Genomic DNA, 23,286 nt, shown 5'->3' with positions numbered 1-23,286 from the left:
TGTATAAACAAAGGGAAAAAACAGGATGACTTCTATTTAACCAGAAATAGGATTTATATGGATTCTTTTTCGTTTCTCAAAAGACCTAGCTGTTATACTCTCAAGTTTTCCTGAGGTCAAAATATTTCATGGGTGAAAACAACACTAATCAATGATTTTCCTCGACTCTCAGTGGTGTACACAGTTTATACAGAAAAAGGTCTCAGTTTTAGAGAGCTCCCTCCTTGCCTCCTTTCCTTTGTCTGCACATTTGTTTTTAAATTCAACTCTATTAATATAGAATAAAGAATCTGGGAGCAGAGAGTGGATCAGGGAGAAGAGAAAGTACTGATATAATGGAAAATATACCCAAACCAAGAAAAACTAATTATTGCCATGCTACTCCACACTGTTGTCTTTGTTTTTAGCCAATTAAGAAGCTGTAGGTTTTAAATGTATTTTCATCTTCTTAATTCTACACCTAATACTTTCCATACCGGAGGTCATATTTATCCAGTTCAGATGAATATTTACAAAAGACTTAAAATTCCCTTGCCAGTGAAATACAAAAAGCATGTTTTTTCTTCCCACCTTTTCTTCTTATATCTAGTGAATGGTGATAGTAGTAATGGTCCCACATTATTGTTTTCATCTGACTTCCGATTGTGGTCTTCCCTGGTTGGGTGCGTTTCCCCTGACGCGTTTACAAGATGCTCCTGACAGGCTGCATGAAACTTGAATGCACAATTAATTGTAGATGCAATAAAATGTTCATTTTTCTTGTTCTTGGTTTAAGAGATGTCATGCCCTCCTGGACACTTAATATTTTGGTGTGACTGCTCCTTCTTGTATGTGTACAGAAAGGATTTAACATAAGGTCTGTTCTGATGAAGCTTTGTATGATTTGAGGTTAAAAGGTATATTAGTGACAAGTCATAAATTACTTATTAATAGTGCATTGATCCTGAAACTGTTTTTCCTTCTTGTGATTGCATCTATATATGGATCATTTAATGAAGGGTTGGTAATGATGAGTTATCTGTTTTATCCCTCAAAAAAATCCCTCAAGTTTACTTACCTCAAGTCCCCATTTTCATGCAGAGGGGTTAACAAATGTTTTTGATCTGATATTTTAATAGACTGTATTGCTGAGCACTGCTAATTACCAAGAATACATTTTGTTAATTATGAAATTGATGTAAGATAAGACATCTCTCAAGTTGTCTGGAGGGCTACAAGTGCCTCATCCTTGTAACCCATGGCAACAGGAAATGGTTGTCCTGGGTGCAAGCTGAAGTGTGGACACAGATCCACACTGGGTGATCGTTCAGGGACTTGATATGAAAAGTGTGCTGGCTCCTTTGTATAGGCTGATGTTAACTTTTTGACTCTAGTCAGAACAACAATTCCCAGGCCTACTCTTGCAATTCCCCTTAGCTCCTTATTTACTTGGAGTGTTACAAAATTCTCAGAAAACACATAAGTTTAATGTTACTTTTTTTTAATAGAAAAGAATTTATAGAGAAGTGTGCATGTGCATCTGACTTTGTGTGTGGCTGGAATAATCAGGGTGAGAATATCACCAAATCACACATGAGAGGCTGTGTCAGCCTCAGAAATGCTGGGAGTCAGGGAGCTGTGTGTGGAAGTAGGAGCCAAGAGAGCAAGGCTATGTTCCTACTTTTCACCGCATCACAGAGTTATTCTTGCCATGGCCTCCTTATTCACAGATGTCACTTAGCTTTGTTTTCTGCAGGAGAAAAATGAACACACTAATCTTTTTGCAGCTTTTGAATTCTCAAATATGTACGTATATGTGACATAATCATATACACACAGGTATACGTATGTAGCAGTGGTGGGTACTAAAAGACACACGCACGCTTATTCAGAGGCAACAGACAGGAATTCTGAATAGAGAGAGGAACTCTTTCCTTGTACCATTGATAGATGGGTAATGATGCTGAATATTTCCTTCCATTCAGGAGAAGGCCGAATACATTGCTCTCTGTATTCTATGGATATAGGTGGTAGATGCTCAGTAACTAATCACGTAACATCATGTGCAGAACTGAGTAATCCCAGCAGATACCACCCTTTTACTTACATGATTGGAAGTGAGGAATAAATTTCCCCCACTTTTTTTTTTCTAGCCGTTGAAGATCTCCTCCTTCCTCTCCCCCATTTTGTAAGGAAAAGTAATTTTCTGTAAGGTTAAGTGGACCTCAGGGTAGGAAAATTCCCCAGAGTTATCTTTCTGCTCAGACTTCATTTTCCTCCCAAGTCTGACTGTCAACAATAATATCTGATATGAGCCTCTGGTGGTGATATTTCCATGGGTCGTCATCCTGCTCTGTCCTGGATGAAGTCTCAGGCAAGCATTGCAGTGGCATGGATTCTGAATTTAATGCACCGTTCAAGTTGGTTATGTAACTCCGATGGTCTTGTAAAAGAAAACAAAAGCTCCAGTCTTTAAAATTATATGTGTTTGTTATTTTCTTATTTTAAAATGATTTTCCAATGTTCAGAGGAAATAAGCCTGGTCCCTGTAAGGATTTAAAAGCTGCTTGTTCATGTCATTAGATTATACAGTGTTTGTACAATGATGCTTTTTGTTAATCTATGCAACATTTTCATAAGAGCAATTGGGACAATTGCTAGTTGTGCTTGTTTAAGTTCTTGAGACAATGGGGACCTAGAGATGTCAAGGTCTGGAAACACTGTGAGTGACATGGAGCCCAAGTTTTCTTGAGAATAGTAGGGAAAGTCAGTGTTTTGACAAGAATTGATTTGTAACTGTTCAGGTATAGTCAGGAAGGTTTGAAATAAACATATATTTCTTTTGTCTTGCTTTGTATATATTTGTATGTGGTCCATTTATTCATAGAACTGTGGACCTCATATGTAGTTTTCAGTTTTCTCTACTGGGGAACCTCATCTAAATCCCCAGCCTTGCTTGATATCTTTTGGTAGGTTTGCAGGCATAGCATTGAGGAAGAAGTGGTACCTTTGATATGCTAGTATTGCAAATACAAATATGACCACGAAGTCATGCCATTAGGAGTTTTTCTCTAGTAAAAAGAAGCATTTATGTTATTGAACACCTTCTTATGCTACCTTATTAAGATGGGATCAAACACCATGGCTCTTCATGTTACTGAGGCATTTTAAGGCAGCTTTGCCTGGCACTTAGACATGTAGCTTCTGGAATAGACTGCCTGAGTTTGAATCCCAACTCTGCCACTTAGTATGTAAGTTATCTTTGGTAATTTTCTTAATCTGAGTCTCAGTTTCCTCATCTGTAAAGTATTGTTGAGAAGGGTTTTTGTGAAGATTGAATGAGAGAGTATATGAATGTGATGTTTAGGAGTGCTCCTGGCGTGTAGCAGATATTCACTGCACATTCGTTGCTATTATTATTGTTCTTGCTGCTGCTGCTGTGGAAATGTATCAGAAGGCCACGGTCATTTTTCTGTTGAGATTTATTTTTCCTCCCAAGTCTGAATGTGAACCATAATATTTGTCCACATAGAAGCTGTACCCCTCTCTTCCTTTCCCTCTCCCCCCACCAACCCCACACTTTAGCTTTTCCCTATAGTCTCAAGCTGAAAATAATGCCAGGTGCGTGGGAGATAAGAATACATTTTTTTGGAAGGGGATCCATACTTTTAGTTTCCAGAAAAGCTTATCTTAACCTTTTTTATATGCAATATTAAGATGATTCATGGATTTTTCTTTCAAAAATTGAAACTCAAAATCAGGATTAGCTACAGTAGTAATATAATATGTCGATTTAAAAAAAAAAAAAGAAACAAAACTTCTAGCTTTAGTATTATAGTGCTGTCTACTCACAAGCTACAACTGCCTATTACTACCCTAATGTAATCTTTTTTTTTAAATTTTATTTATTTATTTTTCCCCCCAAAGCCCCAGTAGATAGTTGTGTGTCATAGCTGTACATCCTTCTAGTTGTATGTGGGACACGGCCTCAGCATGGCCAGAGAGGCGGTGCGTCAGTGCGCGCCTGGGGTTCCCAACCCGGGCCGCCAGCGGTGGAACGTGCGCACTTAACGGCTAAGCCATGGCACCGGCCCACCCTAATGTAATCTTAAAGCTACAAGCTTTTGCTAAAGAAGGTTGCTGAATAATTTTTTGTTTGAAGTCACTTGAAGTCTCATTGATGAGAAAATATTATTTGTTTAAAGATGTGTTTCAGGGCTGGCCCCGTGGCTTAGTGGTTAAGTGCGCGCGCTCTGCTACTGGCGGCCCGGGTTCGGATCCTGGGCGCGCACCGACGCACTGCTTCTCCGGCCATGCTGAGGCCGCGTCCCCCATACAGCAACTAGAAGGATGTGCAGCTATGACCTACAACTATCTACTGGGGCTTTGGGGGAAAAATAAATAAAAAAAAAAATAAAGATGTGTTTCATCCTTGCTTTTTTTTCCTTTGTGAGTTCCAATATTAAGAGCTGCATTGAATAGGTCAATTTCTTTACATCTTGAGGCAATGTCCTTATCTGCAGAATGAAGGTGTTTGATTAGTATACCACTTTAACATTTTTTTATTCTGGAAAGTTTTGAATAAAGACAAAAGTAGAAAGGATGGTATAATGGATTCCCAAGCACTCATCCTTCAGCTTCAACAAATTAGGCAACCTCTTAAGATCCTTCCTGATTCTGTGAGTCTCTGCCCATGGAAATTCTCATTCACTATGGTTTAGAATATCTGCCTTTTGAATAATATTGATACTGCTATCAATAATATTGATTCTAAAATGATATAGTGATTAGATTATAACACTGAGCATTTAATAGCAAGTTAATAAAATAATATACACAAAATGATACATGAGAAATGTGTTGGAACTGAGTGAATGCAATGTCAGGGTTAACAACTCTGGGATTAGTTTGGTTCAACAGACATTTATTAAATGCCTCCCTCAAAGGGTTTATAGGATGTCACAGTAGCCTAATTAATACCATATTACCATTTAAGAATAATTTTCAGGAAATTGGGCTATAATATACAGTTCTAAAACTACATTGAGTGTTAGCTTTCTTTCATTTGGAAGCTTATTTCAAGGTCGTAATAGCCAGCCTCCAAGACGGTCCCCAGTGATCCTTGCCTGTTGCTATCCATGCCCTTGTGAAGTCCCCTCCCACATTATATCAGGGTGTTCTGTGTGATCAATAGAATATGGCGGACATGATGGTGTATGACTTCTGAGGCTAAGTCATAAAAGACGTTGCCGCTTCTGCCTTGCTCTCTTGGATGACTCACTCTGGGAGAAGCCACCTGCCGTATTGTGAGGACACTCAGGCAGTCCGTAGAGATTCATGTGGCAGTAAAGCGAGGGCTTCTGCTAAGAGCCAGCACCAGTTTATCAGCCATGTGAAGGAGCCACCTTGGAAGAGGGTCCTTTAGCCCTGGTAAAGTCTTCAGAGGACCGCAGTCCTCGGTAACACACTGCCTGTGTCCTCTGGAGAGAATACAAGCCAGAACCACCTAGCTAAGCCACTCCTGAATTCCTAACCCACAGAAAGTGCATGAGTTATTAAATGTTAATTGTTTGAAACTGCCAAATTTTGGAGTAACTTGTTATGCAGCAGCAATACAAAAACCTTAAACTGCCTCAGGGTTGTTTTTATAAATACTAGTTACTATTATTTTATAGATAGGTACAAGTGCCAGTTAATAGAGTTCTAGTTGACAGAATGCTGTTTAAGTTTGCAGTTACCACAAGGAATTACTGGCATCCTAGCCTTCTTTTATACTTTTAACTCCTCAGAATGAATCTTTTGTGGACATTATTCATAATTAAATGAGGGTAGAAGACACCATGTCTCTTCTTTCATTAGTTGCTAACCTGGAACTTAATCCCAGCCCTTCCTTTTGGCAATGTCTCTGTTAAAAATTCAACTGTTTTGGAATTTTGAAAGAAAACAGGGGCTGGGGTTGAGGACGGGGACATGTTTTAGCTGATTTAAGTGAACTTGGAGATAATATCATAGTTTACTTTCAGGTTACCCCCAAAAGAGCTCAAATACACACACAGAAAGGCCTTTATGATTTAGGCTTTCATTGTCATAGAAGCTTTTCTTCTGTTACCTACTGAACTGGCTAAGATGAACGTGCCCCAAATATAATGTGCCCCCAAAGAGACCCTGATAATGTTGCCTACTGTAGCCATTCTTCATGAATTTGCACTTTGGCCTTTTGTGTGTGTTGCTCAGTTTCTCTCTCAAGCATGGTTCTAGATTGTATGTATCAATCTGTTTTTCTCATTGTCATATTACAAGTTTAACAAAACCTGAAAATTGGATATTATCGTAGGTAGAATAAATTCTGTGTAAGTGCAAGTTTTGGTACATCCAAAATGGTGTGGATCAGAGAACCAAAAAAAGACAATAACCTCACTTTTTACTTCATGAATCTGTTTAATTTTATCTACATAAACTACATCCCATAAAAATTTAAAAGGTGACTGAAGCTTTAATATATATAAGTAGGTGCTAGGAACTTTGGAGAATAATAGAAGTTAAGATTTTTGAGCCTTTAGATTAGTGCGAATATTAGGTCCTTTTCATAAATGAGCCACCACTCTTATGGTTTGAGTGTAAGGTTTTAGTACTTTTGCTATTTAATTTGTTAGGTAGGGTAACTAATAGGATTCTTGGCCCTGAGAATTTTTTCAGATCTAAGGTTATCTTGGTATAAAACAGTGATGGAGTTTACTGACTTACACCAATATCATGTGCTCTGGGAATTGAAATTGATTTTTTTTTTTTTTTTTTTTTGGTCCTTGGCTATTTGAGCAATCATCATCTGGGAGGACTCAGGAAAACCAATAAGCAGTCATTCAGAAATTAGTTTTTAGGACATCACAAATGAGTTGCATCACAAGCCTCAGGAGAAAGTTAATGAAGTCACTAGTTCTTCTTGATATTTTTATGTTTGAGCACAGTATGCAATAAGAACCACCTTTGGAACTGAGGATAAGCAACACAGATCCAATTTTTCTGTTCCTCGTGAAATATGTAGAAATTAAACCACTCGTAGTTGCCGGTGAAAAGGATAAATGGCATGCGCATGTTGTGTTTGAGAGCGTTTTCTTAGATGTCTTGTGATAAGCATGCTTCTGTTTATTTGTTGGGTAATGTGTCCCATCTTGTGTGCTTGTTTTATGTGCTTTGCACATTTGGCATCGCATTAATTTACCCCATGAAGTAAACATGATGTTTAAACAAGAATAAAGTCTCTAGATATATATTAATTGCCTTCTATACTGTGATGAGGGTAACTGGTGTGCAGAAATGAATAAGACAAGGTCCTTGCCCTGGAGGAAGTTGGAATGTGTTTAATTGTTAAAACTTTTTATTTTTCAGAGTATTTAGATGCTTATTTATACCTTGACTTTACAATTTATTATGGTTAGGCTTCGTTCAACACGAAATCAGGTTGAATTATGTTACCGTAATTGAGAGTTATCCTGAGATCTAGCCTGTTAATGAAAGCTAATGCTCTTTTGAAGGTCTCCTATATATGGCCTCAATAACCACAAAGGCTTTTCTGCCTATAGCAGATAAACTCTCAGTAATGTCACAGGAAGTTGCATTAGAAATTATGCCAGTACCTGTAGCTTTTTCTTTTTTGGCTAACTAATAATATCTGTTCAGTGTATTCCTTATAGGTCAAATGTCTGTATCATACTTTGGAAACATATTTTTTTCCCTGCTAGAGTGGAAAGGCATCTCATGAACTTTTAAGTAAACTTCCTGATATTTCTGCTTGCTGATTGTATATTTTAAGCATTGAGGTGGGATTTTGATAGCAGTATGTTAGGGTCCCCGAAATACCTGAATCTACCCTCCCAGTTACCTCCATCCCTGTGCAGGGACCCCAGAGAAGATATATGCAGGCAATAGCAGCCAAATGGTAATCAGAATACCACTTTATTAATAGCTTGAAATGGTGCCACCTACCCTTGATGGAGGGCTCTTCGGAAAAAGGTGGTTTGGAGCACATACTCTAGGCTTGAGTCCAAATATATATATATATATTTAGTCTTGATACACTCTTGTCTAACCACAGTTTAGGAAGGAAGTAAAAAAGAGAATGAAATGGTCATGCCCCAAAAGGGGTCCTAATTTCAACTTAGCAGCCGTATAAAACTAGGAGGTCGAAAGAGAGAGAGAGGGAGTAGACCTTGGTTTTGTGCTCTTCAAAGCATAGTGACCCTGCCCACTAATAATTAAGGTGCAGGTATTGTTTTTGGATCTGACCTATTAGAAGAGCAATTCCTCCTTTGCAAGTGGTGGACAGAGGTGGCCTTCGTGAAGAGGGGGAGATCCAACAGTGTGGGTAAACCATGGTACAGGTCACAGTCTCTTATCTGAGACCCTAGGGATAAGAATTATTTCAGAATTTGGACTTTTTCATATTTTAGAAAGACAATAGAGTGTATATATATATACTGTACATCATGTAACAATCCCAGCGTGGCCTGGGACAGCATCTCTTGATCAAGCATATGACTATTTCTGTAATAAAATCCATGAATATTCAGAATAAGTGGGACTAGTAGACAGAATAATGCTCCCCTTCTAAAATGTCCACATCCCAATCCCCAGAACCTGTGAATATGTCACTTTTCATGGCAAAAGGGACTTTGCATTCGTGACCAAAGTTTAAGGACTTTGAGATAGGGACATGATTCTGGCTTATCTGGGTGGGCCCAATCGAATCACAAGGATCCTTGAAAGCAGAGAACCTTTCCCAGCTGTGGTCAGAGGAGGAGATGTGACGATAGAAACAGGGTCAGAGAGATGCCACCTTGCTGCCTTTGAAAATGGAGGAAGGGAGTCTTGGGTGAAGAAATGCAGGTAGCCTCTAGAAGCTGGAAAAGGCAAAGAAACAGATTTTCACCTAGATCCTCCAGAAAGGAATGCAGTCCTGATGACACTTTGATTTTGGTTCAGTGAGACCCCTGTCAGACTTCTGAACTCCAGAACTGTAAGACAATAAACTTGTGTTGTTTTAAGCTGCTAAATTTGTGGTAATTTATTGCAGTGATAGAAAACTAATACAGTGAGCGAAAGACTATAACCTTATTTTACTTTAGGTTGTGTTATGAAAAACCTTTCGATTTTCAGATCTTTTTGGATTGTGAATTGCACTCAGGGATTGTGAACCTGTAGAAGGAATCAGGAATCCTGCTGTTTTGGTTGGATGATCTTATTGTGTTTGAATTTTTAACTGAGGGAGGGAGAGCTCCTTAGAAGAAAGCCTTATAGTTGTTACTATCCTAATACTTGAGTCTTTGCTGATTTCGTTGTGTTTATTTCCATTGCCTTTATGGATCTTACACTGGTTGATGATGGCTCTGGCCAACTTGGCTGACCATGGACCTTGGTTCACTGTGAGTCAGATTAAGGTCATATATGTAAAGGGGCTCAAACTTGAAAGTACTATGCAAATGTACATTGGTCCTTGTTGATTGTATTTATTATTGAGCAGCTGCCTCCTGTCCCTCCTTTGTTCTAGCGAGTTGAAGGGGAGGAAATTTTGCAGGATGATTTTGTGAATGTGGCAGCAGTACTGTTTCTTCCTTCTGGCTTCCAGAAATCCTTCCCCTATGTCCCAAGTCTCTACAGTGTGTGTGGCTCCAAGGGAGGTGGCATCTGGAATGAATGTCTCACCATAGAAAGGCTGGATACCCTTGGGATCATCCCAGTAACTCATTGTCAACCATTTAATTACATTAAAATTTTAAGTGCAGAAGAAATATCCATCTCCTGCTCCTTCTCATGGCAGAATCCAGGGCAAAGTCTACATATGGAAATTTTCCCAGAAAATATCCCACAAAGTATATAAAGCATATTTTTTACAATACAGAGCAGCAGTTCACACTAAAAATGAAGTATTTGTTTTTCTGGTGATGCTGTGCCATTGTAGGATATTCCATTATTATGATATGGTTGTAGTTGTCTGATTCATGTTAGAAGGTTATACTTTCAGTGAAACATTTCAGAATGATGATACCAGCTCTTATTCAAATTAAAATGCTAACTTTGAGCATGCATCTTGCACTGTCCTTGATCTGTAGCTGAATCTTCAGGAACATCCATTGTCCTGTTGATTCTTTTGATATCCAAGTGCTGGAAGAGTGAGTCTTACTCTGCCTGGCACCTGTGGGTTGTTCTTAAAGAGCTCACTGCTGGTGAGAGACTGGCAAATAATTTTAATATGAAACTTTCATAGTGGAACTAGATGTATGAAGGAGGTACATAGGAAAGCAGAAGTGGGAGTGACCGTTCTGCTTGCTGGCTGGGCGCCGGGGAAGAATGCCCGGAGAGGAGATGCTTGAACTGAGTTATGAAAGATGAGTGGGAACCCGCCAGATGGACAGAATGGAGTAGGATGTTTCAGGATGTGACTCTGCAAGTGTAGAAAGACATAAGGGAACACGAAAAGTTTGGGAACAATCAGTCCCCAGGAGCAAAAATGTGTGCATGGGACAGGTGCAACGTGATGGAGCTGGAAGGGTAGGCGTCCCAGAAACTGTGTGCATTCTAGATCAGAGTTTGTGCTTTATTCTGGAGGGAGCAGTGATCACTGAAGAATGTTAAACAGCAATGCCATATATATAATTCTATTTGAGAGCAGATACCAGGATTATAACATCTTAATATAAAATTGTTCAATGCGGAAGCAATGACGTATATCAGCTAAGAGCTGAGTCTTCACAATATGATAACACGTCTTATGGCCTGTGAACATGGATGAATTATTTAACTTCTCTAAATCTTAGTTTCTTCATCTGCAAAGTGGGAATGATAATAGCACCTGTCTCCATTGATGTGCGAATTAGGTGGGCTATTGTTGCTAAAGAACCCAACTGTTATAGTAAGTGATTAAGCGTACATTGACTCCGCATTTTGATTTTATTGAGATCAGCGACTAGGTGTCCAAACAAGAAGTTGGCAGTGTGGGAACTGAGAGGGTCCTATAAAGTCATTTGCAGTGTGTATTATTTTAACTTCATAAGAAAGGCCAAAAGGTGTAAGCTGAATTTTAAATATTTCTTAAAGTCTGAGATTGGCTTCTTTATCTGCCTGAGGAAGGATCATTAGAAAATGAGATGTAGTAGAAAATAAAAATAAATCACTAGTGTGGCAAATAGTGTGTCCTTGACAGGGATTAGCTAGATTTGGGTGAGGTTATTGAAACTCCACCCCGAAGTTAGCATTATTGTGTCCCGGTATCAGCAAAGGTAGAATCATCACGTGAGGCAATCTATAAAAAACAAGGAATGTTTGAGACTGAGAGCTTCACCTGCCAGGACTCCATTGGTCCGGAGCAGTGTGAGCTGAAGCCCGGGGCACCAAAATGGTGTAATGGTTTGCCATGGCTTCTGCTGGCCTTTTAAGGCTGAATAATTATCAATGAAATATGAAGAACCACAAAACTGTGTTGGAATATTCACTTGAAAATCTCTCACATGCCATACTTAGATGTTGTGGCTCAGCTGAAAGTAACTGCTTAAATGTAATAAAAAAAAAAAAATTTCAGAAAACAATGAGGCAGATTTAGTGCTTGAACTGGTGAAAATGTAGGTATTAGTGAATGAATACAAAGTATTTCACGAACAAAAACATTCTGACGATATGGCAGCCCTTGTATATCAAGATGTATTTTATGTATATATTATAATATATTTATCACTGGTCTTGCTGTTAGTCAAAAATCAAATAATATTTTTATAAGATGGAAAGATAGACTGATACTTCATAACATTGTAGGATCCCAAAAAGGGAACCCCAACTCCAGCCTCGGGAAGGCGCGGACCCACAGACACAGAAGACCGAGCTTGATGCAAACGCAAGAGGTAAGAGGTTTATTAAGCGGAGCTCCGGGTCGACACGTATCTCTCGCAGGAGACAGAGGAGTCGACCCCGAACCTTAAGGGGCAAGCTCTTTTATAGGATTCGGAAGCATAAAGCGGGAAAAGGTTGGCGCGGTCTTACATGATTGGCTAATTTAAAACATTTAAACAGTTACATTTTATGGCGCGAATTGCTATGGCGCGAAGCAATTATCAGGTTACACACACGCGTCCCCATCTGGACCCCCTCCACCCCGACCCTCCCAAACTTATCCCTCTGGAGCACTCTCTTGTTCTCAATTTTCCCCGAACAGTTTAGGGCGAGTCTTCTATGAATAGAGTCAGTCAGGATCAATAAACGTTCCCCCTTATACCAGGAATCCTTAGGGTGTGGAGGTGCCTGTCTCTAAGGTATTAACTTTTAAATTTTTAATATAATTTACTTCCTTCAACATATCTGTGGTTTTATTAATTGATTATGATGTTTTCTTTGCTATTAAAAAATAAGTGTTTTGAATTGTCTCCCTAGCAAGATTTTCAGGTAATAACCATGATAATTTTTTTGGTGGAGGAGTAGTTTTATTTCACTGACTTTCCAATTAATATTGAAACATTCTATTTCATCAGACTAATCTAAGCAGCAGGACTTTCAAATGTTTGTAATTTCTCATATAATCTGTCAGATGTAATACAAAGGTGAAGTCAGACCTTGGTCCTTTTTGCTGAGCAGTTACTAACGATTGAATGATGAATAATTGTTACTGTTCCAGACGTGTGAATCACGACTACCAAAGGAAGGCACAGTCTAGAGAAGTTTTTAATGATGAGTTGGTGCGGTTAATGAAAGAGAAGTGGGTGGTAAATTACAGATCCAAGCCCTTGAAAATTAACCTCTAGCACATGTTGTTAGTTTCATTTTTTGCTTAGAGTCACAGTTTAACTCTTTGATAAAGCAGTTTATTGCCCTCTAAAAGATATTTAAATTAGAAAAATGCTTCTTTTGTGTTGCTTACCCAAAGGGAACAATTTACCAGTGGTCATGTTAGGGTTGATTTTCTCATTTGCATTCTGAACCCCCTCTTAGGGCTCTTGTTAGGAACATGTATAGATTTATTTGTAGAGGAGGACACGTTGAATTGGACCTCAGGATTAAATGAATTCCATGAATTAGAAGGATGACCTTATAGACAGAAAAAGATTTCGTTATATGTCTTCCCTGCTTTCAGTGTAATAGAATTTGTGTTATATGCCTCATGTTCAGACCGTGTTTTTTTTTTTTAATTTTTGTGTAAGTTAAATCGAAAGAATAGATTGAAATTCGGCACCCAGGCAGCGGACGATAAATTGACTGAGTTCTAATTGTGAGGATTGCAGCACTACATTTTATTTTTCCTCCTGTCATGCTCAGCAAATAAATAATCCCTTTTACATTTCAGCCTCCAAACATGCCTGTGTCTTTGGGCGTGATGAGAATACCACGTGGGCAAATGGTTTTATGGTCAGAATCCTAGTTATACGGATTTTTCTTATTTCTTGTGTGTGTAGCCAAGTAGTAGTGTCAAGTCTGCTTTTGCACAGGTATTAAAGCTTTGCTGGGGTGAAAGAATTGAACTGCCAGGTCCTGTTTCTAGTGGGAACAGTTCACAGCTGTATGCTAGAGGAGTAGGCTTTGGAAGCTTCAAAATGATCAAGCCAAATGGTCAAGTTCTAGCAAATCACTGCTAATTGATGAGCTTTATGTATGAGGAGGTGTAATTACATGCTATTCTAGCCAAGTGTCTTTTTTTCTTTTTAAGTTTATCTGACTTTTAGACTAGATTCATACGCTGCCTGTTCAAAGTGTTTTTATTCTGCACGAGGGCCTGATTGATTTGACCAAGGCCTGAGTCTCTGTGATAGCTGGCTGTGACAATGGGGGGTAAATTAAAATAGCCTGTGGCCAGGGTGAGACCATCTCTGAGAGGTAATAGAAGAGTCCCTAAGGCCTGGTGAGCACTGAAAGTGCTCAAATTCTATTTTCTACTCCAGTTAAAAACAATTTAAAAAATGGCAGCATTTAAAGTACATGAGATACAATAAATCATTTCCTCTTTCTATAAATTGGTTTAGAGAAAATCTCTAGGAAGACTACAAAAGGATATTTTACTGTTCCTATGGCAATTTGATGTTAATAGGAAATATCTATTTGGCATTTGGTGCATTGTTGTGTTTATACAGTTCTTTTGCTTTTTTCTGAAGTACTTTAGCATGTGGTGGTTTCAAGTTTGGAAGGTCCATAGTACATGTATTTGCCCCAAATTTACAAGTAATTAAACTGAAGCTTGGAGTAAAGGTCAGTGGTTTATTTGAATTCACAAAAATGATTAGTGGTAGAGGGGAATTGGAACCCGGTTTTGCTAATGTCTAGACTTTTGAATTGACATCTGTGATTAACAAGGTGTGTAGTTGCTAAGGCAATGGGGCAGGGATTCTATTACTCATTGCTTCTGGGGCATTCTCAATCTTGATAGGACTTTAGTTATGCCTCTGCAACACTGAGGGAAACCATACATGTTTTAAAGTCGGTAATGAGAGTTGAAGGGAAACAAAAAGCATGATCTGCTTGTTTTATTCGGGAGGCATGGACAGAGGGAATTATCCTTCTGCAAAGCACTTCTTTTCTGCTTGTGTTTGGGGTCAGCGTGTCTCCTCTTTGACATAGGCTTCTGCAAAGTCAACAGTGATGGTGAGTTAGTTACACGATGCAGTGTGTTCCTTCCGTACATCATAAATGGATCAAGTATGACAATGTTTGTTTCCGTTCTCACTGTAAATGATCATTGTGGACAATTTGCTTATTTTTCTCAGGAGTGTATGATTTAAAGTATCATCAAGTTTTTTTGTTCTTGAAAGGAACTACTAATATCTGCCTCTGGAATGAATAAATATATTATTATAGGTGTTGAAATGGTTTAAATAGGAATGTTTATCCCCTCCTTGAGTAAAGATGTATCATCCCCAACACAAACATTGTCAATCAAAGGTTTTGCCTGTGTCCTTCAATCAGCTCAAGATCACTTTGTATAGCTAGGGCTCAATCAAATACCACTTTTAGGGCTGGCCCCGTGGCTTAGCGGTTAAGTGCACGCGCTCCGCTGCTGGTGGCCCGGGTTCAGATCCGGGCGCGCACCAACGCACCGCTTCTCTGGCCATGCTGAGGCGGCGTCCCACATACAGCAACTAGAAGGATGTGCAGCTGTGACATACAACTATCTACTGGGGCTTTGGGGGGAAAATAAATAAATAAAATCTTTAAAAAAAAAAAAACAAAAAACAAATACCACTTTTAATCAGCTAACTACCTAAAGCAGATCAGGTTTTCCTGCCAAGCAAATAACTGGGGAGGAATAATACTGTAAGTGTACAGGCCTGAATCGTTTTTTTTTTCCTCAACAAAATAGTCCTTTGAGGAAACCATGCTAACAAGGTTAAAGTTGTATGTACTTTAAATTTTGAAATAGTTGCTCATTACTTTAGGAGAAATATGGGAACATTTGATTGTGTTTAGGAAAGAAAATTAGTTCAGCATTACCTTCTCCCCTCACCCCTGCCATTAAATTCACTCATCTCCATGTTTCCCTTTCTGTATTAACCTTTTCTCTCTAAGTCCTTCAGGTGTTCTGAGGCCCAGAAGGCCAAGAGCACAACCTGTTTTCTCAGTGACATCTTCAGTTTGTCATAGGGAGTTTCCTGGCCCTCTTTGAAAAGACTGTTCAGCCTTCCTATGGTCCTTCTTTAAAGCCATATACTTGTATATTGGTGGGAACCTGGGAGTGTACAATACTGGGAGTATACTGAAAAGGGGCATGTCATAATCCTCGTTCTTTTCTGTCTGCATTTGCATTTTCTAGGCAGACCTCTGGATGTGGAGGAGCATGACTATGCTGAGGTGACATGGCTGGGTCAGCATTTGTAGGGCAATGCACAGTCTCATCTTGAGTGAGTTTCGGATGTCTCTCTTTCCCCTAGCTAGGAAGACCTGTTTGGATGTTAATGGCCCAAATGAGACTTGGCCCTAAGGGTTGGTGGAAAAGGCAGAGCCCTTTTCAGGAAGGCAAAAAATAAGGAATACTCCATAAACAGGTCACATTCTGAACGGCTATGATAGTGACTACCGTGGCTGGTCAGGGGTGTCAGCCATAAAGTGTTGTTATGGAACACTGACAATAACATTTATCAACTCAAAGTATGCCTAAAGAAGGAAGAAGACTGTAAGTACATGCCCTAAGTTTCATAGGACTGCTTTATGGAAACAAGTGGAAAATTGCTCTGAAATCTCACCTTTCATACTAAAAATGAATGCGGATTTTTGCATTCAACTTCATAATTTTTGTGTTATTATTTACTCAAAAATAACTTGAAAATCTAGAAAAAGGACTTGGTTTATACTGGGAATTCTCATATCCCCTGGTACACATCTCTGGGTCTTTTCCAGACAGTTTTTTTTTTTTTTTTAATTTATGTCATAATAGTTTATAACATTGTGAAATTTTAGTTGTACATTATTGTTTGTCAGTCACCATATAAATGCGTTCCTTTACCCCTTGTGCCCACCCCCAACCCCCTTGCCCCTGGTAACCACCAAACTGTTCTGTCTGTGTGTTAGTTGTCTTCCACATATGAGTGAAATCATGTGGTATTTGTCTTTCTCTGTCTGGCTTATTTTGCTTAACATAATACCCCCCAGGTCCACCTGTGTTGTTGCAAATGGGACAATTTTGTCTTTTGTTATGGCTGAGTAGTATTCCATTGTGTATATATATATATATACCACATCTTCTTTATCCAATCATCAGTCAAGGGACACTTGGGTTCCTTCCACTTCTTGGCTATAGTGAATAATGCTGCAATGAACATAGGGGTGCATAAGCCTCTTTGGATTGTTGATTTCTTTGGATAAATACCCGGTAGTGGGATAGCTGGATCATAAGGTATTTCTGCTTTTAATTTTTTGAGGAATCTCAAAAATTTTCCACAGAGGCAGCACCAGTTTGCATTCCCACCAGCAGTGTATGAGGGTTCTCTTTTTTCCACTACCTCTCCAACATTTGTTATTTTTTTGTCTTGGTGATTATAGCCATTCTGACGAGTGTAAGGTGATATCTTAGTGTAGTTTTGATTTGCATTTCCCTGATGATTAGTGATGTTGAACATCTTTTGATGTGCCTATTGGCCATCTGTATATCTTCCTTGCAAACTTGTCTGTTCATTTTTTGATCTGCCCATTTTTTGATCTGCCCATTTTTTGATTGGGTTGTTTGTTTTTTTTGTTGTTCAGTTGTGTGAGTTCTTTATGTATTATTGAGATTAACCCCTTGTGGAATATATGATTTCCAATTACTTTCTCTCAGCTGGTGGGTTGTCTTTTCATTTTGATCCTGGCTTCATTTGCCTTGAAAAGCTCTTTAGTCTGATGAAGTTCCACTTGTTTATTTTTTCTTTTGTTTCTCTTCTCCATGTAGACATGGAATTCGAAAAAATCCCTCTGACTAATGTCAGAGAGTGTACTACCTATATTTTCTTCCATGAATTTTATAGTCTCAGGTCTTACCTTCAAGTCTTTGATCCATTTTGAGTGAATTTTTGTGTCTTGCGAAACAAGATGGTGTACTTTCATTCTTTTGGTTGTGGCTGTCCAATTTTCCCAACACCATTTGTTGAAGAGACTTTCCTTTCTTCATTGTATGTTCTTAGCTCCTTTGTCGAAGATTAGCTGTCTGTAGATGTGTGGTTTTATTTCTGGGTTTTCAATTCTGTTCTATTGATCTTTGTGTCTGTTTTTGTAACAGTACCACACTGTTTTAATTATTATAGCTTTGTAGAATGTTTGAAGACAGGGATTGTGATGCCTCCAGCTTTGTTCTTTTTTTCTCAGGATTGCTTTAGCTATTTGGGGTCTTTTGTTGTCCCATGTGAATATTAGTATTCTTTATTCTATTTCCATGAAGAATGTCATTTTGATTCTGATCAGGATTGCATTTTTGAATTTGTAGATTGCCTTAGGTAGTATGGGCATTTTAATTATGTTGATTCTTCCAATCCGTGTGCATGGGATATCTTTCCATTTCTTTATGTCATCATTGATTTCTTTCAATAATGTCTTATAGTTTTCATTTTATGGGTCTTTCACCTCCTTCATTAAATTTATTTGTAGATATTTTATTCTTTTTGTTGCAGTTGTAAATGGCATTGTCTTCTTGAGTTCTCTTTCTGTTAGTTCATTATTATAGAAATGCAACTGATTTTTGTAAGTTGGTTTTGTACCCTGCAACTTTGCTGTAGTTGTGGATTATTTCTAATAGTTTTCTGATGGATTCTTTAGGGTTTTCTATACATAAATTCATGTCATCTGCAATCAGTGAGAGTTTCACTTCTTCGTTGCCTATTTGGATTCCTTTTATTCCTTTTTCTTGCCTAATTGTTCTGGCCAAAACCTCCAGTACTATGTTGAATAAGAGTGGTGAGAATGGGCACCCTTGTCTTGTTCCTGTTCTCAGTGGAATGGCTTTCAGTTTTTCCCCATTGGGTATGGTGTTGGCTATGGGTTTGTCATATATGGCCTTTATTATGTTCAGGTACTTCTGTACCCATTTTGTTGAGAGTTTTTATCATAAATGGATGTTGGATCTTGTCAAATGCTTTCTCTGCATCTATTGAGATGAGCATGTGGTTTTTATTCCTCATTTTGTTAATGTGGTGTATAACATTAACTGATTTGTGGATGTTGAACCATCCCTGTGTCCCTGGTATAAATCCCACTTGATCATGGTATGTGATCTTTTTAATGTATTGCTGTATTCAGTTTGCCAATATTTTGTTGAGGATTTTTGCATCTATGTTCATCAGCAATGTTGGCCTGTAATTTTCCTTCTTTGTATTGTCCTTGTCTGGCTTTGGTATCAGGGTGATGTTGGCCTCATAGAATGTGTTAGGAAGTGTTCCATCTTCTTCTGTTTTTTGGAATAGTTTGAGAAGGATAGATATTAAATCTTCTTTGAATGTTTGGTAAAATTCTCCAGAGAAGCCGTGGAGTCCTGGACTTTTATTTTTGGGGATGTTTTTGTTTTGATTACTGTTTCAATCTCTTTGCTTGTGCTTGGTCTATTCAGGTTCTCTATTTCTTCTTGATTCAGTTTTATATGACCTAAGAATTTATCCATTTCTTCTAAATTGTCCAATTTGTTAGCATATAGTTTTTCATAGCATTCTTTTATAATCCTATGTATTTCTGTGGTATCCATTGTAATTTCTCCTCTTTCATTTCTAATTTTATTTATTTGAAGCTTCTCTCTTTTTTTCTTACTGAGTCTGGGTAAGGGTTTGTCAATTTTATCTTCTCAAAAGAACTGGCTCTTTGTTTCATTGATCCTTTCTACTGTTTTGGTTTCAATTTCATTTATTTCTCCTCTAATTTTTATTATTTCCTTCCTTCTGCTGACTTTGGGCTTTGTTCTTCTTTTTCTAATTCTGTTAGGTATAGTTTAAGGTTGGTTATTTGGGATTTTTCTTGTTTGTTAGGGTGGGCCTGTATTGCTATCAATTTCCCTCTCAGGACTGCTTTTGCTGCATCCCATATGAGTTGGTATGGTGTATTTTCATTTTAATTTGTCTCCAGATGTTTTTTGATTTCTCCTTTAATTTCTTCAATTATCATTGGTTGTTCAGTAGCATGTTGTTTAGTCTCCACATCTTTGTCATTTTCCCATTTTTTTTCTTGTAGTTGATTTCTAGTTTCATAGCATTATGGTCAGAAAAGATGCTTGTTATGATTTCAGTCTTCTTCAATTTATAGAAGCTTGCCTTGTTTCCAAACGTATGGTCTATCTTTGAGAATGTTCCATGCGTGCTTGAGAAGAATGTGTATTCTGCTGTGTTTGGATGGAGTGCTCTATTATATATATTAAGTCCATCTTGTCTAGTTTTTCATTTAAGTCCACTCTTTCCTTATTGACTTTTTGTCTGGATTATCTGTCCATTGATGAGAGTGGGGTGTTAAGATCCCCTACTATTATTGTGTTGTTGTTAATATCTCCTTTTAGGTTTGTTAATAGTTGCTATATGTACTTTGGTGCTCCTGTGTTGGGTGCATATATATTTATAAGTGATACATTTTCTTGGTGGAGTGTCCCTTTTATCATTATATATTGCCCCTCTTTGTCTCTCACCACTTGTTTTATCTTGAAGGCTACTTTGTCTGATATGAGTATGGCAACACCTGCTTTCTTTTGCTTGCCATTAGCTTGGAGTATTGTCTTCCATCCTTTCACTCTGAGTTTGTGTTTGTCTTTAGAGCTGAGATGTGTTTCCTGGACGCAGCACATTGTTGGATCTTGTGTTTTAATCCATCCAGCCACTCTGTGTCTTTTGATTGGAGAATTCAGTCCATTTACATTTAGAGTGATTATTGATATGGATGCTTAATGTTGCTCTTTTATCCCTCATTTTCCAGTTCTTTTGCATTTGCTTTGTTTCTTGTCCAGACGGTTTTTATACTTCAATTTAAGTTATAACTTTACTGAAAAAAAAAAAAAATCCAACAGTCCTACATAACTTTTCAAAAGACTCATACCAACAGGCTCTATGGTCTTTGATTAATATCCAAGGCATAGAATCAGTGTGGTATAAAATAAGGAAAAATATCCAGTGACTGTTTAAATTTTTTACATGCCTGTTATTAGGTTATAATGGAATTCTTTCCCCTATTGGTGAAATAAATGAAAACAGAAAGCAAATAAGCAAAACATTTTCTATCTGATAAGGGAATACTACAGTGTAGTAGGAAGACATTCTGGTACCGGCTGAACCACAAATGAATGGTGGGGGACCTTAGGCAGATCTGTAACCTCTCTGGCTTGGGTGACTATGTAGTTTATTGTCGATTTGTGGAGGTGCTATTCAAAATTACAGTATTAAGGAGGGATACTTCTAGGGGGTTTGGGTCATCAGGCATAAACCCAGACTGTCCTGGGCAAATGGCAAATTGTTTACCTTCTCTTCAGTTTTCCATGTTTGTTGGTAAAATGAGATGGTTGGATTACATTAGATGTTTTTAAGCATTTTTTTCCTTCAAGAAGCGCAAAATGTGAAACAAATAAAAGACGAGTTCCGTTTGAGCATGGACGGAGGCAGGATTCCAGTTCCCCACCCTCCCTTCCACACACAACCCACCCAAAGATTCTGAAGGCTTGCTGGAGCACAGTTTGAAAACGGTGACATTCCATGAGTGTATTACACCCATCATTTGCCCTCAGCTGGAATCTCATGCCATGTCTTCGTGTCCAGAAGATATTAGGCAAATGTAAATCCCAAGTGTTAGGCAAATACAAATCCTAGCAGAAGATAAAGGATGTAATCTCACCAAAGGTACCCTAAGGGGTATTCCTTTGGGGCTTCATTGTCTTGTTTGTGCTTTTCCTTTTTTAACTCTTATTTTGTCTTTTCTTCTGGAGTAGGAGCTTGGGTGAATTTTATTTGTTTTAATCTCTTTACTGTTTCTCGCTCCAAAGACCTGAGCCTGCGGAATGTAAATTTATGGGTGGAAACATAGATATAGCCTTTAAAAACAAATATCAAATCAGAAATTCTTCTGTGTGCCCAGGAAAGTGATCAGGTTGTTCCCTGACCCTCCATAATCCTCCAGAAGAACATCCCAGTACCGAGACCCTAGGTCATACACAGTGTAAAAATAACGCTGTTTTCGAGGAGGTACGTGACGGTACACAAGAAAGTAACAGCCCTGACTTGCCTACAAGTTTCCCCAGTATGAATACCCATTAATTCTATCATTTGTTCTTTGTCCCTTGTTTCTCTGCTGTATTCTTTCCCCTTCCCAGTCTCTTTATTGCTGATGTCCCATCCATCTTCCTGCACTTGATTTGACAGTGTTGTTCCTAAGATCACCCTATCACTGTGTCTGTACAGTTCTCTCAGTTACAGCTGCCTCTCCTCTAGGTCTGTAACATCCAGGCAGCAGGAATCTAAGCTCCTTGCAGAGGGAGTGGAATCAAGTCAACACCCCCTCCCATGTCACTGATGTGCTGGCAGACACCCTGCCAAGAGCGATTGTAATACTCCATCCACACTGGACATTAGCTGGAATAGCAGGGAGGAGAAACAATTTTTTATGATCCTTCCGATTTTGTGGTTTTCCTCATTGTTGACTGGGGCGGGCTTTGGATTTTTGTCTCAGCCCTTCTCACTGATCACCTGGAGGCTCCTCATCGTGGATGCCATCGGATATGTAAGCTCAGTGGTCTGAGGCCTGACCTGAGGCAAGTAGACATGCTTTTTGTTATTTCTTTTCGAAGCACTATGGTTTTTCTGCTTTGAGTTACAAGACTGCCTTAGGCTAATGATATTCCTGTCTAGCTTTGCTCAGATTTGGAATTCAGCTGCTTCTTGGTTGATGGTACTTCCGTTTTTGGTTCATTTAGTTATCTGGACTATTTCAGGTGCAATTAACTGAGAATGAATGGTTGGAGGATGATATCTATAACTGTTTGATATGTGCTAGGAGGCAGACAGGTTGCTACAGGTAGCAGACCTGAGCTGCAATGGAGTCCTAAATGACTGGTTTCTCTGAGAGGCACAGAGTCTCCCTGGTCACTGGCATCTCTCAAATCTAATTCAACACCATCATTTATTCAGTGCCTACTGTGTGCCATGCATTTCTCACATACTTTCCCAGTTAATGTATTGATAAGGTAGTACATTAGTATCCTCTTGCTGCTGTAACGGTTACCACCAATGTAGTAGCCTAAGACAACATAATGAATTTGTTACAGTTATAAATTAAAAAGATAAATTTCTTATGGTTCTGGAAGTCAGAATTCCTAAAAATCAAGGTGTCAGCAAGGCTATGTTCCTTCTGGAGGCTCTAGGGGAGAATCTCTTTTCTTGCCTTTTCCAGCTTTTAGAGGCTACCCACATTCCTTGGCTCATAGCCCCCTCCTCCATCTTCAAAGCCAGCAGCATGTCATCTTCACCTCTCTCTCTCTGACCTCTGCATTTGTCCTTGCATCTTCTACTCTGACTCGCCTGCCCCTCTGTCCCTTATAAGAACCCTTGTGATTACATTGAGTCCACCTGGATAGTCCAGGTTAATCTCTCCATCTCAAGATCCTTTACTTAATCACGTCTGCAAAGTCCCCCCCCCTTTTTTTTTTTGTGGTGAGGAAGATTAGCTCTGAGCTAACATCTGTTGCCCATCCTCCTCTTTTTGCTGAGGAAGACTGGCCCTGGGCTAACATCTATGCCCATCTTCCTCTGCTTTCTACCTGTGACGCCTGCCACAGCATGGATTGATGAGTGGTGCGTAGGTCAGTGCCCAGGATCTGAACCTGTGAACCCCAGGCTGCCAAAGCGGAGCACGTGAACTTAACCA

The 23,286-nt window shown here is 38.8% G+C and overlaps 1 protein-coding gene across 4 annotated transcripts in view; it reads left to right on the top strand.

Moving 5' to 3' along the window:
• LOC147913780 (uncharacterized) overlaps positions 1–23,286 on the top strand; it is a 236,235-nt gene that overhangs the window by 78,245 nt on the left and 134,704 nt on the right. Inside the window, exon 4 of one of the 4 annotated variants that reach the window (XM_087448605.1) lies at positions 15,755–16,028. The exons of the other annotated variants lie outside the window; for them this stretch is intronic. Within the exon in view, the coding sequence (XP_087304731.1) occupies positions 15,755–15,782 (28 nt within the window). The 3' untranslated portion in view covers positions 15,783–16,028. Of the gene's footprint in view, positions 1–15,754; positions 16,029–23,286 lie in introns of those variants that run through there. 4 annotated transcript variants of the gene reach the window in all.

The sequence above is a fragment of the Ceratotherium simum genome, chromosome 25, assembly GCF_057802395.1.
Source record: "Ceratotherium simum simum isolate JZ-2026a chromosome 25, ASM5780239v1, whole genome shotgun sequence".
Classification (NCBI taxonomy): Eukaryota; Metazoa; Chordata; class Mammalia; order Perissodactyla; family Rhinocerotidae; genus Ceratotherium; species Ceratotherium simum.
This window is presented reverse-complemented; position numbering and strand designations above follow the sequence as displayed.